This window comes from Garra rufa, chromosome 15 (assembly GCF_049309525.1).
Source record: "Garra rufa chromosome 15, GarRuf1.0, whole genome shotgun sequence".
Lineage (NCBI taxonomy): Eukaryota > Metazoa > Chordata > Actinopteri > Cypriniformes > Cyprinidae > Garra > Garra rufa.
In genome coordinates, this window is record NC_133375.1 from 40,261,857 (window position 1) to 40,280,211 (window position 18,355).

Consider the following 18,355-nt stretch of genomic DNA (forward strand, 5'->3'; position numbering starts at 1 on the left):
ACAACAATTTATTAAAAGTAAAAACCAGTTTTTATAAAACCAGTTTTATTTTTTCAGTTTTTTTTTTATTCTAGATTTGTTTTATTTTGTTCTGTGGTTAAATATAATTCTATTAATCATAAATATTATTGAAAATAACAAAAGCCATACAATTTAAACACAATTTATTAAAAGTTGTGCAAAAAAACAAAATTTTGTGTGCAAAATTTTCTCAAATTCTGTTTTTCATTTTAATTTTTCTAACTTTTTACATTTTGAATAATCAAAAATCATGTCCAATCAATTAAATTCATAATACATCATAATTACAGTTACAGTTGTTACAATAATAGAACTCTATGAAATGTTTTGTTTTCAGAAATTCTGTCTGTTTTAATTTTTCTTGATTTTTGCTTTAATACAAATGTATAATCAGAAAATGGTGGTAATCAACTTAAGGCATGTATTCAGACTATTTAAAAAAAATTAAACATTAGAAACATTCCTTACGTTATTACAAATAAACATCTGCAACATTCTTAATTGGAATTTAATTTTTTTATTTATTTTTACAAAAAGAAAAACATACAGAGTTCTATCTATGTTGTCACAAAGTTAGTTCTTTATTAGAAAAGCAAACATTCTGTATAAGTTGTTTTGAATGTTATTTAATGGTTGTAAAAGCATTTCTTAACATTATTATTATTATTATTATGGTAACACTTTACAATAAGGTTCATTAGTTAAACATTAGTTAATGTATTAACTAACATGAACTAACCATGACCAATACATTAGTTACTGTATTTACTAATCTTCATTAACGTTAGTTAACGGAAATACAGTTGTTCATTGTTTGTTCATGTTAGTTCACACTGCATTAACTAATGTTAACAAGATTTTAATAATGTATTAGTAAATGTTGAAATTAACATTAACAAAGATTAATAAATGCTGTATAAGTGCAGTTCATTATTAGTTCATGTTAACTAATGTGGTTAACTAATGTTAACTAATGAACCTTATTGTAAAGTGTTACCATTATTATTATTAAAACTAGCGGGAACCAAAGACAGTGCGTGGGTAATTATTAAATTGATATTCTGGTCATATTTTTTTTTCCAAGCACATTTTAGCTTTCTAAGCCACACATCTAACTACTATTAATTTTGTATTTAATGAATTTAATGATATATAATTGTCCATGAAGGCTGGAAGTGTATTCAGGTGTGCATAATTATTAGGCATGTTTTCTTTTACAGAATAATGAGCCAAAAAAGAGATTTAACATTTTTTTTTTTTTTTAAGGATTTTTTACCCAAGTGAAGTCTCTAAGAATCTGAAACCTTTTCTCACCGTGCTGACCTAACAAACATTTCTCATGGGAATTTAATAATTTTTGCCTTTTCAGTCTTTTTTGGCTTATTTTATCTATTACAGAATACATGCCTAACAATTAATGCCTAATATGCACACCTAAAGAAGTTTTTGACTTCCAGCCTTAATGGACAATTATATATCACTTATAAATGATTAAATACAAAATGAATAGTAGTTTTTAAGATTCATGTGGTTAAATGTGCTTGAAAAAAAATATGGTCAGAATATCAACTTCTCTAACAATTATGTACGTTAGGGAAATGTTCTGTGTTTAGGACACTTCTGTGTTATGATCAAGAAAAATACTGTTATCAAATATGACCGTTTTGACTCTCTATGTGTGTGTGTGTGTTCATAGGTGGAGGCCCGCCAGTTTGCGGTCACGGTTCATTTTAATAAACGCACAGCAATGGATGACTACACTGGAGAAGCTTTCAGAAAGATCTGCAAGATTCACCGTATGCTGCCGCCAGGTTGGTTAAACACACTTAGTTGCAAAACTCAAGATAAATGATATGCACAGGTACATGCATGCAGAAATATAGGGGTCTGAGCACATGTGTGTTGTTGTAGGTGGGATTCTGGTGTTTCTGACGGGCCAAGCGGAGGTTCATTCTCTGTGTCGCAGACTGAGAAAGGCTTTCCCTTACAGACCCCACCGAGAGCACACAGGTACGCAGTCACATCTCACACTCACAAAGCATAATGCTTAAAAGCACTGGGAAATCGCTAACCATATAGAGCTTTTAAAAAAGTTTAAAGTGCTTGAAGTTTGATTTCTTGAATTTGACTTTTTGAAATTTAAGGCCTGGAAAAACCCTTGAAAATGCCGGACCTGAGACTCAAACCTGCAACCTTTGGGTTACAAGTCCGACTCTCTAACCATTAGGCCACGGCTGCCCAAGTTGTACAAGTTTCACTATTTGAAACAAATTATTGAAATAAATGGACTTTCCCTCAATATTGTAATTTTTGGCACATGCCTGTAAATTGGAATTTTGGAGCAGCTTCACAAATCATTTGCTTTCAATCGGTACTTCAGAGCGCAGATTTAGAACCATTTGATTTAGTTTGGGAATTTGGCGCATGTATGGTACTCACTTTTGTTGCCAGCAATTTTGACAATAATGGCTGTATGTTGAGTTATCGGTAAATCTATACTGCTATACAAGCTGCATATTGACTACTCTAAACTATATCCAAGTTTCATTTCTATAGTATTGTCCCTTGAGAAGATATACTAAAATGGTTGCTGAAATGTGACGGGTGTACTCACTTTTGTGAGATACTGTACAAATCCCTTAAGATCATCATGGTTTTACTATAGTAAAAGCATAGTATACGTAATAATACTTTAGTAATACTTTGCATGTGCCTCACTTTATTTTGGCCATTTTGTTTTATTAGTATATGTTTATTTATATATTTATCTTTTTTTTAGAATTTGAAATGGAAGACATAATTTGATAAGTGAGAACTCTGATTGAAGTCTTTGAAAATCAAAAAGTAGTGCTTAAAGTCCTTGAAAGTCCTGGAATTTTGTTTTACAGTATCTAAACATTCCAGGATTTTTCTCCATATAGTGGACGACAGTGGTGGGTTGAAGGTCCAAATTGCAGTTTCAAAGCAGCTTTAAAGAAAGCATTTGTGCTCAAAAAGTATATACATTTATTTATTGATTTTTTCAGAAAATGACAGATTGTTTCGATAGACAAGACCCTTATTCCTGGGCTAGGATAGTGTAGAGCATTTTTGAAGCTGCATTGAAACTGCAATTTGGACCTTGAACTGTTGGTCCACTATATGGAGAAAATTCTTGGAATGCTTTCCTTTATACCTTAATTTCTTTTCGACTGAAGAAATAAAGACACAAACATCTTAGGTGACATGGAAGTGAATTATGAAAGAATTTTTATTTTGAAAGTGAACTAATCCTTCAAGCAGGCATCCCATTACTAAAAACTGACTGTTTTTTCAGATTCAATGGAAACAGAAGATGATCTGAAGCAGTCGAAAAGAGCAAAGAAAAAGAAGAATGTGGTATGATGACTGTCATCCCAGTTTACTGAAGTAGATGAATTCAAAAGAAAATGTGCTGTAGTCAACAGTATAGCATGCGAAAAGTTGTAAACATTATTATTTAAGATACTATTTAAGCAGTATCCAGTATATTTTATGCAAGAAGTCTGTTGTATTTTTAACACAGTCACAATCTCTGTCTCAGTCTCTCCCGAGGATTAATCTGGACAATTACTCGGCTCTGCCTGTAGACGAGGGTGATGAGGATCGTCAGGCTGGCATTGATGAAGATGATTTTGAGGGTTCAGACCTGGAGCTAGAACTGGGAGATCATCCAGACACTGATCACGGTGAGAGACTCTTACATATGCAGGTGTGTTTCGTCTGTGCTTGACTGGATGTGTGATTTTTAATGTGTGTGTGTTTGCTGTGGTCAGAGGAGAAGGCTGATCCGTCCATCCCGCTGTACGTGCTTCCTCTCTACTCTCTGTTGGCACCTGAGCTGCAAGCAAAGGTATGTGCCTTACTTTAGTGTCCTGAAACTATTTAATTGTTGTAGAATAAAGGATTGTAATTACTAACAGAAATAATTTTTGTAATATTTTAAAGCTTTTAACAGAAGTGTATAATGAGAAAATGGATGTGAGCAGCCACCCTTTTAAAAGTACATTGACAATTAAATGTTGTATTTAAGAAAAATAATCAAAACGCTATTCTATAGAGATGAATAAATTATTCTGTATAGAGGAAGAGAGATTTACGTTAACAATTTATGTTAAAACTACTATAGTATAAATTAATTTTCTGTAATAATATTAATTTGTAGTGTTTTATAGTGTTTAATGTAATTGGATTATGGAAAACTGAATCTCCCCAGCCATTTATGGAGTACAGTGACACAATTTTAACAATTTCTTATATTTTTATTTGGCCAAAATAACTGCATTTGTATTTATTTATTTATTTATTATTTATTTATTTAATGTATTTAATTTTATTTTGTTTTATTACTATTAATTTTTTATTCAGGGATTTAGTCTGACCATGTCTCTTTGCAAATACTCAACAACAACTTTTGAACTACTTTCTATTTTCTGACCTGTAATATTTTTATTTTATTTTATTTGTACATTTTATCCAAGTTTTATTATTATTATTATTATTATTATTATAAAAAAAATATATATTTTTTTTAGTATGTCTCTTTACAATTAATCAACAACCACTTATGAACTACTTTATTTTTTCTGACCTGTAATATCTTATTTAATATAATTATAATAACCAAGTTTTATTTATTATTATTATTATTATTATTATTATTATTATTATTAATCAACAACCATTTTTGAACTACTTTCTTTTTCTGACCTGTAATATCTTATTTAATATAATATAATATAATTTTATTTTATTTTATTTGTACATTTATCCAAGTTTTATTTATTATTATTATTATTATTATTAAAATATATTTATTATTTTTTGCATGTCTCTTTACAATTAACAACCACTTTTGAACTGCTTTCTTTTTTCTCACCTATAATATCTTAATTTTATTTTATTTATTATATATATATATATATATATATATATATATATATATATATATATATATATATAAATTTTTTTTTAGTAAATAATCAACAACTTTTAAACTAATTTGTTTTCTCACCTGTAGTATCTTTTATTTTATTTTATTTGTAAATTTTATCCAAGATTTTTATTATTATTAATCAACAACCACTTTTGAACTACTTTCTTTTTTCTCACCTGTAATATTTAATTTTATTTGTACATTTATCCAAGTTATATTTATTATTATTATTATTATTATTATTATTATTATTATTATTATTATTATTATTATTATTATTATCAAATATATTTATTGTTTTTAGCATGTCTCTTTACAAATAATCAACAACTTTTAAACTACTTTCTATTTTCTGACCTGTAATATCTTTTAAAATTAAAGCCGTATACCTAATTAAAATTGTGAATAATTTTATTATTTAAATTATTTAATCAGATCATCATTTGTGCCTGTAGTAGCTTTTATTTTATTTTATAAAATGTTTAGATTTATTATTATTATAAGTATTATTATAAAAATATTTATTATTTTTAGTATGTCTCCTTACAAATGGTAAACTGTATTTGTAATTATTAAGCTCTGACTTGAACAAATGAACAACAGTGGTTTAATGCTGTACAGAACCAAGCTCAGCATTGATAAATAAATAAAAATAATCAATATGAATGATAATGAATAAATATCCATCGATGAATAATAGTGGAAATTCTGCCAAATCTAGTAGCATCAGGTTGACCTCAACCCTCAGACATGCAAAAAACCATTTGTTAGTTATTGTAGTATTCCACTCATTTTGATGTGTTTTGTGTTGTTCAGGTTTTCCGTCCACCTCCCGCTGGAGCACGTCTGTGTGTCGTTGCAACTAACGTGGCCGAGACGTCTCTAACGATCCCCGGCATCAAGTATGTCGTAGACTGCGGTCGTGTGAAGAAGAGGTTTTATGACAGAGTGACGGGCGTCTCCTCCTTTAAGGTCAACTGGATCTCACAGGCTTCAGCCAATCAGAGGGCAGGAAGGGCGGGCAGAACCGAGCCAGGCCACTGCTATAGGTTAGAATCTGACCACTGTTGTATTGTAGAGCAATTTGATATTAAATTGACTTAAGGCAAGACACTGCAGGTGAATAGGGTAAAAAAAAAATTAACTAATAGTTATCACCTTCCTTACTCAGTTGATTGATTACATTGATAATTGAAAACATTTTTTGTATTGCAATTTTTCTAGAAGGTTTTAATATGCAAACGGAATTATTTAATGAAATATGCACTAATTTGCATGCATTTCTAGCACAAAAATCTAAACACTGAATGAAGTCAGTTTCAAAATTAGAGTCACATCAGAGTCAAATGTTCTTACAGAGGGGATTTTGGGTATCTCGTTTTGTCACTCTGTAATGCACAAAAAACTTTGAACAGACAAAAATATATATTTTTTTTATTTTTTGGGGGGAATAAAAAGTGTTGTATAAAATCAAGCTAATTATATATGAACAAATCCCTCTGTAAAAACATTCAGGATATAGACAGGAATAAAAATGTGAAGTTTGGTGTGTGTAAGTGTTACTGAAATGGAGATTTATGGCTCAGTGCAAGAGAAAAAACTCATTTTGAGAAAGCAGCCTTTAAAAATATGTATTGTAATTGAAATCTATTGAAACAGATAGATAAAGTGCTATAAAATAAACTTACCAGTGTCTTTTGGTTGTCTTTTCACTATTCTGAAAAAACACTTCATGAAAAAACAAAAAGCCCAAAATCTCAAATTTGACAGGTGCATGAAAAAACAGTATTTTTGCTTGCAGTGTCTCCCCTTAATATTTGTGTGTGTGTGTGTGTGTGTGTGTGTGTGTGTGTGTGTGTGTGTGTGTGTGTGTGTGTAGGCTCTATTCGTCCGCTGTGTTTGGAGATTTCAGTTTGTTTTCGGAGGCTGAAATCACACGGCGTCCTGTCGATGACCTTGTTCTTCAGATGAAAGATCTCAACATTGAAAAGGTTTTTTCATCATTTGAGAATCACACATTAACTGATATATCCCAGCATGACAGGTTATAGATTGGTCTTATTTATTTATTTTGCGTGTGTTTAGGTTGTGAATTTCCCATTTCCGACTCCTCCCTCATCCGAGGCACTGATCGCTGCCGAACAGCTTCTGATCTCTCTGGGAGCGCTGGAGGAACCACCACGACGCGGACGGTACGACCCATTTCTACTTATTTTTATTCATCCTTCATTGTTTCCTCTGAATGACCCATTTTATGTGCTGAAAACTGAAGAGAAAGGAAATTTCCTCAAGTTATTAAACTGACATGTTTGCTTTTATTAAAAATATACACTGGCGTATGAACATACCTTATTAAAATGTAATCAAATTTTATAGTTTTAAATATGCACACATTTGCAAATGTGATATAAACTGCCTCTACTGGTTTGTAATGTAAAACAGTGACATTATGCATTGTCTTTTTAAATATTCACATATTTGCAAAGTATTACAAAATAAGTGATATAAAATATTACTTTATTACCATCATAGTTAATTGTTTTCATGTATAAAATATTCATATATTTATTGTAGTGTATTCATGTAGCAAAATAGTAAGGACATGAACATTTATATATGACTTATCTGTACATTTAATTAATTTTCATTTTTTAAATGTTCTATTTTCATTTTAATTTTAGTGTTAGTAATTTAGCTTAAGTTTTAGTGATTTAGTTGTGTGTTTTTTCCATTTTATTAGTTATGTCCATGGCATTTTTATTCATTTTTATTTCAGTTTTAGTTCGAGTTGTTTTAAACTAAATGAAAATGAGAAATTAATTTGGCAACTAGATAAAATAATACTAATAAATATGAAATAAATAATGAGTAAAAATGATGATGAATAAAAAAATTAAAATAGCGATAAATAATAAAAAGATAATACATTTAAAAAAAATCAATAAAGACTAAAAAAAAAATGCAAAATAAAAATTGAAAAAGAGATAAATAGTAAAGAAATAAAAGAGAACAATGAATAATTATGAAGAATATGATAAAAAGATACAGATAATATTAATCAAAAATAATACTAAAATAATGATTATGAAATAATAAAATTTATTTAAAAATGATAAAGGTAAGAATAGATCAAAATAATCATAATGATTAAATAAAGAAAATAATGGTAAACAATGATTACGATTAGGATTCATAAAATATAATAAAGATACTGAGAAAAAGAATAAATAAATCATAAATCATAAAGATAAATAATGAAAAAGTTAATAGATAAGAAAAAATGCTAAATAATAAGGTTATGATCAAATAAATATAAAGACAACATTAATAAAACAATACAATTAATGATAATTTGATACTTTGAATATGATAATAATGGTAAAAACAAGGACAAATAAAAAAATATTACAGTGATAAATAAAAAATAGCAGTAGAAAATGATAATAAATAAAATAAAAGATAATTTTGATAAATATATTGACAAAGTAAACAAAATGAAGATAAAATGAATCATCATAAAGATAAATAATATTTAAAAAGACTGCTACATAATAAAATAATAATAATAGCAATGATAATTTAATTTAATAATAATTACGATAAATAATAAAACAAAAATAAATATAAATAAAAAGAAGAAATATAAAAATAATGATAAAGATAATAATAATGATAATAGCTAAAAAATGACAAAGATAAATATAAAAAAAATAATATTTTAGTTAACGAAAGTTTATGGTTTTAGGTACTACAATACTTTAAATTTCAAATTTATGTTGCGTGTCAGTGTTGCTGTAAACTTTATCTTTAAGTATACATTATTATAATTTTGAATGTACATTTATATATTTTAATTTTAAAAATTTACATATTTGCATATTATTACAATATTTTTTACATATTGTTCCTATGAAGGTTTTTTAACTAAATATTGTATAATTGTATAAATAAGTTTTTTAATATTTATTGTAACATGTTTAAAAGTTTGTAAACACATTATTATAAACTTTAGATCTCATAAAATAATAATAAATTCAAATAATTATTAAAAAAAAAAAAAAAAAAAAACTGTTCACAGTTGTGAAATATTTCCCAAAGTTGTTAAATCCAACCAGGTCATCATTTGTGTCTTGTCTTAGGTTAGTTTTGAATTTCTTTCTTAATTCTTTATTAACCTGTTAATGTCTTTCTATTGTCCTATAGTTTGGATGAGATTGAGAGGGCACGTCTGGCCTGTCCCATAACCCCTCTGGGCCGCGCAATGGCCGCGTTTCCTGTAGCACCACGCTATGCAAAGATGCTAGCGCTGGGCCGTCAGCAGGGCTGTATGCCGTATATCATCACCATAGTGGCCGCCATGACCGTCAGAGAGATCTTTGAGGATTATGACAGGTCCATTCACATAACACATGCACAGTGCATTTACTTCAAAAGAAACATTTAAAAACATTAGTGCTCACACCCTGTCTCTATCTTTCTGTGGGTTTCTCAGGCCCGCAGGCAGCGAGGAGGAGAGCACTAAGATGGCAGGAAAAAAAGCAAGATGTATTCAGATGAGGAGGTTATGGGCTGGTCAAGGACAGTCGCTTCAGCTGGGAGATCTAATGGTTCTACTGGGTATGAGTTTGATTTTGATGTTGAATGCTGATGTCTAGGGGTGCTCTGATTGACCAATAATTGCTTTGGGAATGTTTCGTCGTTGGTCTCTAAAAAGGCAGATCTCATAATCTGATCTAAAGCTGATGACATGCCTGCCATGAGAGGTAAAACCAATCATAAGGGTCAGTATTTTAAAACTGAGATTTATACATCATCTGAAAGCTGAATAATAAGCTTTCCATTGATAGGATAAGACACTATTTGGTCGAGATACAACTATTTTAAAATCTGGCATCTAAAGATGCAATCGAATCTAAAATACTAAGAAAATAGCCTGTAAAGTTCTTAACAATGCATGTTACTAATCAAAAAGTATGTTTCAATATTATTATGGCATGCATCGCATTGTGGTAAATATGAACAAAGATTGAGACGTAAATGTCATAATTACACCATAAATGCATATAACTAAAGTCTACTGTGTTTCACAGTCAACCCATATGGGGTTTTTGCTAGTTTTAAAGGGAAATAGCATTTTTAGATAAACAAGGCAATAATATTTGGCATTGGTGGAGGTAGGAAAACAAAGTTCTTTATTAACAACAGGATTGCTTAAATGCAAAAGAAAAGGCAGTAGAACTGTTTCTGTCAATAGTATTTTTTCATTTAGAAAGTTTGTGATAACGTAAGCAGTTTGAGTGTTTTAACTTAATATATAAATCTGGAAATAAAAAGCATTTAATAATGTGTTGCTTATATTTATTGTGTTTAAACTCGTCTATGAAAGATTGCTATGTAAAAAAAACGAATTCTGAAAAAGCATTATCAAAATAATGAATAAAAGTGTTTGTGTAAAACAGGCTTGTGCTGTGTAAGCTATTGTGCAATAATTGCACAATTCCAAAAAACAAAAACACTGCATGAACAAACATTCTGGTGAGATAAATGTATATTCTTGAAAAATGCTCCGTTTCACCCCCTTAAATTAAAAAACTGATTAAATGGCTAAAAATCCTGATTGGAGTTTCACTATAAAATAATTCTACAAAAAGAAGGCTTTAAAAAGATCGGTATTAGTGATGGGATCGGCAGATATTGCTTCCTGTAATCGGAAATCAGTGATCGGCAAAATATGTTCATGGAACATGATCTTTACTTAATATCCTAATGATTTCTGGCGTAAAAGAGATGCAACTATTTGAAAATCTGGAATCTGAGGGTGCAAAAAATAAAGATTGAGAAAATCGCCTTTAAAGTTGCCCAAATGAAGTTCTTAGCAATGCATATTACTAATCAGAAATTATATTTCAATATATTTACGGTCGGAAATGTACAAAATATCTTCTTGGAACATGATCTTTACTTAATGTCCAAATGATTTTTGTCATAAAAGAAAAATCGATAATTTTGACCCGTACCATGTATTGTTGGCTATTGCTACAAATACACCCATGCTACTTCAGACTGGTTTTGTGGTCCAGGTTCACATATATATCCACTTCTGTGCAATGTTTATTATGAATTATTCTGATTTGTGCTGACATGATGTTGATGGGTTTTTTAGGTGCGGTTGGTGCTTGTGAATTTGCGGGCTGCACTCATCAGTTCTGTGAGGAAAACGGTCTTCGGTACAAAGCAATGCTGGAAATCCGAAGACTACGAGGACAGCTGACCAATGCTGGTACAAACATAAAGATACATATGCGTTTTTTGAGTTCAGTGATTATTATTAGTGTCTTGGCTGGCCTGCATATGTTTGAACCACGTCTCTTGTTTATCTGTCTCAGTAAATGCCGTGTGCTCTGACGCTGGCGTATATGTGGATAACAAGATGGCTCCTCCGACGGAGTCTCAGGTGCTGTGTTTACGGCAGATCGTGTTGGCTGGTTTAGGAGATCACATCGCCAGACGAGTGCAGGCTGAGGAGCTGCTCGACCCCAAATGGAGGAACGGCTACAAGGTGGCTGGAAGATTGCTTCTGATTTTTCGGTTGAATTGCACAGAAGTCATACAGAGATTTATAGGCATATGTGTTATGTTTCTGTTACAGACTCCTCTGCTGGATGATCCAGTGTTCATTCACCCATCGTCTGCTCTTCATAAGACACTTCCAGAGTTTGTCGTTTATCAGGAAATCGTGGAAACCACCAAGATGTACATGAGAGGTATGTTTATACAGTCTAACCAAAATTTATTCCACCTTCGACATTTTTGCAGTATCACAGATTATTTGCTATAGTTTAGAAAACAATGAACAAATTCATCTTGATAATCTTGGTAATTAAAGGTAGGCTATGTTCAACTGTTAGTATGACAATATTTACACAACTATCAATACTCTGTTGACAAATTACCAAGCAATGCTTAATGCTTAATTTTGTTTAGTTTGTGGTGTATAATATTCGCATTAGCAATTAAAGAAAAACACTTAAGCAAAAACATGGTCAGGTCAAAGTGTCTGAATAATTTTTGGTCCCACATTTTTATAAATTTCACTGGTAGTCCACTGTATGAAGAATTTACTGTATAATATTTTACAGTTTACTTTACTACACCAACTTGTAAAAAATATATATAAAAAATTATATCTGGTGTCTGAATAATTTTTGATTTGACTGTACGTGAAAAACATTTCTATACATTGGCATTCAAATGCACTTATCATTTTCTTAAAATTTTGTGTCTCAAAAAATGGCAAAAATAATATATATATGTGACCCTGGACCACAAAACCAGTCTTAAGTCGCTGGGGTATATTTGTAGCAATGGCCAAAAATACATTGTATGGGTCAAAATGATTGATTTTTCTTTTATGCCAAAAATCATTAGGATATTAGGTAAAGATTATGTTCCATGAAGATTTTTTGTAAAATTCCTACTATAAATATTTCAAAATGTAATTTTTGATTAGTAATATGCATTGTTAAGAACTTAATTTGGACAACTTTAAAGGGGTTTTTCTCAGTATTTTGATTTTTTTTGCACCCTCAGATTCCAGATTTTCAAATAGATGTATCTCGGCCAAATATTGTCCTATCCTAACAAACCATACATCAATAGAAATCTTATTTATTGAGCTTTCATATGATGTATAAATCTCAGTTTTGTAAAATTTAACCTTATGACTGGTTTTGTGGTCCAGGGTCACACATATATAAATATTGTAATAATAGTATAAATAATATTTGGTTAATAATTAGATAAGGTAATAATAATTATTTAATTAGTTTATAGTTTTATAGTATAATTGCTATAATATTGAGGGATTCAATCAGAAGTGGAGCTGGACATGTCACAGCTCTTAAAGTTTATTTTACAGATTTATTTTTTATTTTTTTCCACATCATTTAAAAGATTTATTTATAATTATTTAAGTAAATACTATGTGAAATAAATATAAAAATATAGAGATAAATAATATTAGAATTTAAAAAGACAGTTTTTTTATTAGAATACATTTTAAAATATAATTTATTGCTGTGATAGGAAAGCTGAATTTTAAACTATTTTATTGTTTAGTTAATACAATTATTCATTACGTTGTACCATGTGCAATATTTGTTTACATCAGTAATAATGATGGAAATTCAGCTTTGATCTAAAAAAATAAATTACATTTTAAATATTTAACTAGAAAACAGCCATGTTAAATTCTAATATTATTTATTAATTATTAGAATTAGAATGATTAGAATATTAATTAATATATTATTTATCTTTATCTCTGTCTTTAATAGCATGGTTATATCTGTAGCAGTAGCTAAAAATACATTGTATGGGTCAAACATATCAATTTTCTTTAATGCCAAAAATCATTAGGATATAAAGTATAGATCATGTTCCATGAAGATATTTTGTAGATTTCCTACCGTGAATATATCAAAGCTTAATTTCTGATTAGTAATATGCATAGCTAAAAACTTCATTTGGACAACTTCAAAGGCCGTTTTCTCAATATTTAGATTTTTTCGCACCCTCAGATTCCAGCTTTTCAAATAGTACTATATTAGTTAGTATAAAAGTAGTATGTAATTTCAGATGTGTAAATCTCAATTTATAAGTGTTAGTAAAGACTTATATTGTTAGAAAAGATTTCTATTTCGAATAAATGCTGTTCTTTTTAACTTTTTATTTATCAAAGAATCCTAAAAAAAGTATCACAGGTTCCAAAAAATTATTAAGCAGCACAACTGTTTCCAACATTGATTAAAAAAAAGTAATAAATCAGCTTATTAGAATGATTTCTGAAGGATCATGTGAAACTGAAGACTGGAGTAATGGCTGATAAAAATTCAGGTTTGCATCACAGAAATAAATTCTAATTTAAAGTATATTCAAATAAAAAATTTTGAATTTTTTACTTTTTTCTGTATTTTTGATCGAATAAATGGAACTTTGATGACGTGTGACGGTTCTTTCAGAATTGTGACAGTTCTACCTATATAACACATCCATAATATTTCAAAAGTGCGATGCAAATGTTTCTCCATTTTGTTTTTTGCAGGCGTTTGTGCCGTTCAGGCTGAATGGATTCCGAAGCTCCTCCCACAGTATTGTCACTTTAGTGCTCCGGAGGAAAGCCCCGCCCCCTGGTACTGCCCACTGAGCGGCCGGGTCAAGTGTCTTCAGCAGAGCACCTTCTGTAAGAGCAGATGTCTATCTTCCTGTCCTCAGCCGGAGTTCAAAGCCAGCTCTTGTTTTTATTGTGCGTGCGTGATAACGGTCACATGATGTGGGTGTCAGTCTGAACGTGGGTGTGTCTCTCTCCACAGACAGAGTCAGTTGGAAACTTCCTGCCATTGAGATGGATTACCCAGAGGGCCTTGAGCGTTACAAACTGTTTGCAAAGTTTTTCCTGGAGGGCCAGGTGACATTTATGAGCGTGTGTGTGTGTGTGTGTGTGTGTGTGTGTGGGTTTCAAACCAAAACAAGATGGAAATATCAGTTAATCGCTCTACTCTAAAGCACTCGTAAATGCTAAACCAGTTTAAAACTGTGGCAAAGTTGGTCATTATGAAAAAATAAATCAATATAATGACCGTAATCAAGATAATGATGACTGACTGTATAGTTATGGTGGTTATTACACGACTACTTACAAAATAATTACTTTAACGTTTAATAAGTTTATTTTTCTCACCAAAGCTGCATTTGATCAAAAATATGGTAATATTATTGCAATTTTATGTTGATGTTATAATATATACACTGCCACTCAAAAGTTTTTAATGCTTTTTAAAGGCGACTTTTCTGCTCATCAAGGCTGTGTTTATTTGATTAAAAATGCAGAAAAAACGGTAATATTGTGAAATATTATTGCAATTTAAAATAGTGGATTTCTATTTCATTATACTTTAAAATATAATTTATTTCTGTGATGCAAAGCTGAATTTTCAGCATCATTGCTCCAGTCTTTAGTGTCACATGATTCTTCAGAAATCATTCTAATAGAACAGTTGTGCTGCTTAATTTTTTTTTAAACCTGTAACACTTTTTTTAGGCTTCTTTGATGAATAAAACGTAAAACGCTAAAAAGAACAGCATTTATTTAAAATAGAAATCTTTTGTAACAGTATACACTACGTTTCAAAGTAGGGGGTCAGTAATTTTTTTACTTTTTTCTATGTTTGAAAGAAGTTAATACTTTTATTCAGCAAGGATGCATTTAATTGATAAAAAGTGATAGTAAAGACTTAGTATTTTTTTTATATATAAATCTTTTTTTTTTTTTTTTTCTTTTTTTTTGTTATTCATAAAAAAAATCCGGAAAAAGTATCACAAGATTCCAGAAAAAAAGAAAAAATTATATTTTAAAGTATATTTAATAAAAACTTATTTTGAGTTGGAATAATATTTCACAATATTACTTTTTTCTGTATTTTTAATCAAATAAATGGAACTTTGATGAGCATAAGAGACTTTTTTAGAAAAAAACATTAAAAATCTTACTGATCCCAAACTTTTGAGCGGCTGTGTTTATTTCTGTGATGCAAAGCTAATTTCTAAAACTTCATACATGTAAATACATAAATTTTTAAATAACATCATGATCCTTGATACCTAATTCATAAACCATGGTGTTGCTGTGGAAACTGATGCATGAACTTATTCCTGGCTGAACTTCTGCAGGTTTGTCCCAAGATTCAACAGTTCACCAAATGTTTACTGTCGTCGCCCTCCACCATGTTGAAGACGTGGGCCAAGTAAGATCTAATACACACTTAATTTTGTATGCAATGTAAATTGTTATTGTTGAATATTCTCATGTTGTTCACGTCAGGCTGCAGCCACGGACTGAAATTCTTCTGACTGCGCTGGTGGCAGAGAAAGCAGACAGCAGAACGTCTTTAGAAGCTGCGTGGAAGAAAGATGAAAAATGTAAGTTGCTATGCATATGTGACCCTGGACCACAAAACCAGTCATAAGTGTAAATTTGTCGAAATTAAGATTCTAACGTCATCTGAAAGCTGAGTAAATAAGCTTTCCATTGATATAGTGTTTGTTAAAATAGGACAATGTTTGTCTGAGATACAACTATTTGAAAACCTGGAATCTGAGGGTTCAAAAAAATCTAAATACTGAGAAAATCGCCTTAAAAGTTGTCCAAATGAAGTTCTTAGAAATGCATATTACTAATCAAAAATCAAGTTTTTATATATTTATGGTAGAAAATTTATAAACTATCTTCATGGAACATGATCTTTACTTAATATGCTGATGATTTTTGGCATAAAAGAAAAATCGATCATTTTGATCCATACAATGTTTTTTTGACTATTGCTACAAATATACCCGTGCTACTTAAGACTGGTTTTGTGGTCCAGGGTCACAAATGAAAATAAAGTATTACAGACCATGCAGTGCAAATGCTTGTGCATCACGATACACAAGCGTTCAAAAGTTTAGGGTCAGGAAGATTTTATTTAAATGAAATTAATACTTTTATTCAGCAAGGATGCATTAAATTGATCAAAAGTAGTGGAAAAGATATTTATAATGTTACAAAGGATTTCGCTTTCAAATAATGGGAAATATTTGTTGAGCTGCAAATCAGCATATTAGAATGATTTCTGAAGTATAATGTGACACTGAAAGATTGCAGTAATGATGCTGAAAATTTACATTCTGAACGTATATATTCAAATAGAACATTATGAAAGCCTATTTAAAAAAATAAATAAATAAAAATAATTAAAAAGGTAAATGCAAGTTTATATTCGGATTTACTGCAATTTAGGCAAAATTTTGATTTGAATGAGATACAACTGTGACACTGGACCACAAAAACCATAAGGTTTTTGGAAATTGAGATTTATACATCATCTCAACAACAACATCAGGCAGTCTGCAGAGAAACTTTGGCACCAGGACATTTCAGCACGACAACGACCCAAAACACACAGCAAAAGTGGTGAAAAAATGGTTAGCAGACAAAAACATTAACATTTTGCAGTAACCCAGCCAGAGTCCTGACTTAAAGCCAATTGAGAATCTGTGGAGGGAGCTAAAGATCAGGGTGATGCAAGGAGACCCTCCAAACTCCTAGCCCATTGCTAAAGATGAATGGGCAAAAATACCAGTGGAGGCTTGCAAAAAGCTGTTCAGCAATTATAGGAAGCGTTTGATTGCTGTAAGAGCCAAAAAAGGCTTTTCTATTGATTATTGATCATTTTGGACATGACTTTTTGTTCAAATGTAAATAAAAGATGAGTAAATTTTTTTCCAGAATGATTCCTCTTGTACATCGTCTTATTATCTTTTGGGAGATGTCTGTGTCATGTCCGGTCAAAAAAAACTTGCTGGTTGAATAAAAGTATCTTTTAAGTCAGAATTTGTCAGGGGTATGAATAATTTCGGGCTTGACTGTATTTAAAAAAATAATTTGTTATCAGGATTTATATTTGTAGCTCTATCAGAAACATTTTCATAGAATCCTAAATGTTGAAAGACACACAAATGACTTTATTTTCCCCTTATAGATCTGCTGTCAGCATTTTGCCAGTGGATCCCAGAGTCTCTTCATGCAGAGGTCAGTAAAAGCTGGCCACCACTCTGACACACGGACACACAGTGACCTATCTGACCTCATGCAGACCAGCACAGGCCTGTTAAATATAAACGCAGGAGGACACTCGTGCACTGAGACATTAGTAATGAACAGGATCTTCCTGTATGTGCCTCATTCTCTGACATCACACGGATGGATTACTCTGAAAGCCTGTGGACAGATGAAGATTTCCAGAGTAAAACGATGTTGAGATCTCAGACGGCATCTGTAGTGCAAACTGGACTTTTGTAAACCTTTTGTAAACGTCTTCAGATCAGAACACCAGAGCAAATAAATTCCCCTGTCTTTAAACAACCTCGTGTCTCCGTGCTGTCTGTTCTGGTCTTTAACACACTAGCGAGTGTTTGCAGACATCAGTGAGCATCACTAATTACTATTGTGAGTAGTATTAGTGATGTAATAAAACGCTGACAGCGTTTGTGTCGTCCCGCAGCGTTTTGTTGCAGATATTAATAATGATTCATTGTCTTGTTAATCATGTGTCTTGTTGAGGTGAGCTGGTGCTTTAATGTCTGATCAGACACACCAATTTCACCTGCTGCAATATTAAACAGGTGAACAAACCGGACAATAGTTGACGATAGGAAGAAACTTGTACAGGTTTGGGACAACCTAAGGATGAGTAAATGATGACACAATATTCTTTTTAGGTGAACTATCCCTTTGAAGGCAGGAGCCGAGCCGTAGATACTTGACACAGAAATGTCTTGTCA

At 30.8% G+C, this 18,355-nt stretch overlaps 1 protein-coding gene across 1 annotated transcript in view; it reads left to right on the forward strand.

Moving 5' to 3' along the window:
• dhx37 (DEAH (Asp-Glu-Ala-His) box polypeptide 37) overlaps nt 1-17,936 on the forward strand; it is a 30,872-nt gene extending 12,936 nt beyond the window's left edge. Inside the window, exons 11-28 of the mRNA XM_073819054.1 lie at nt 1,718-1,832; nt 1,933-2,031; nt 3,338-3,399; nt 3,584-3,728; nt 3,816-3,892; nt 5,792-6,024; nt 6,855-6,966; nt 7,061-7,167; nt 9,179-9,367; nt 9,468-9,592; nt 11,139-11,255; nt 11,362-11,534; nt 11,625-11,739; nt 14,079-14,216; nt 14,347-14,441; nt 15,704-15,777; nt 15,855-15,952; nt 17,554-17,936. Of these exons, the coding sequence (XP_073675155.1) occupies nt 1,718-1,832; nt 1,933-2,031; nt 3,338-3,399; nt 3,584-3,728; nt 3,816-3,892; nt 5,792-6,024; nt 6,855-6,966; nt 7,061-7,167; nt 9,179-9,367; nt 9,468-9,592; nt 11,139-11,255; nt 11,362-11,534; nt 11,625-11,739; nt 14,079-14,216; nt 14,347-14,441; nt 15,704-15,777; nt 15,855-15,952; nt 17,554-17,630 (2,151 nt within the window). The 3' untranslated portion in view covers nt 17,631-17,936. The remainder of the gene's footprint in view (nt 1-1,717; nt 1,833-1,932; nt 2,032-3,337; nt 3,400-3,583; nt 3,729-3,815; nt 3,893-5,791; nt 6,025-6,854; nt 6,967-7,060; nt 7,168-9,178; nt 9,368-9,467; nt 9,593-11,138; nt 11,256-11,361; nt 11,535-11,624; nt 11,740-14,078; nt 14,217-14,346; nt 14,442-15,703; nt 15,778-15,854; nt 15,953-17,553) is intronic.
• The last annotated feature ends 419 nt before the right edge of the window (nt 17,937-18,355 follow it).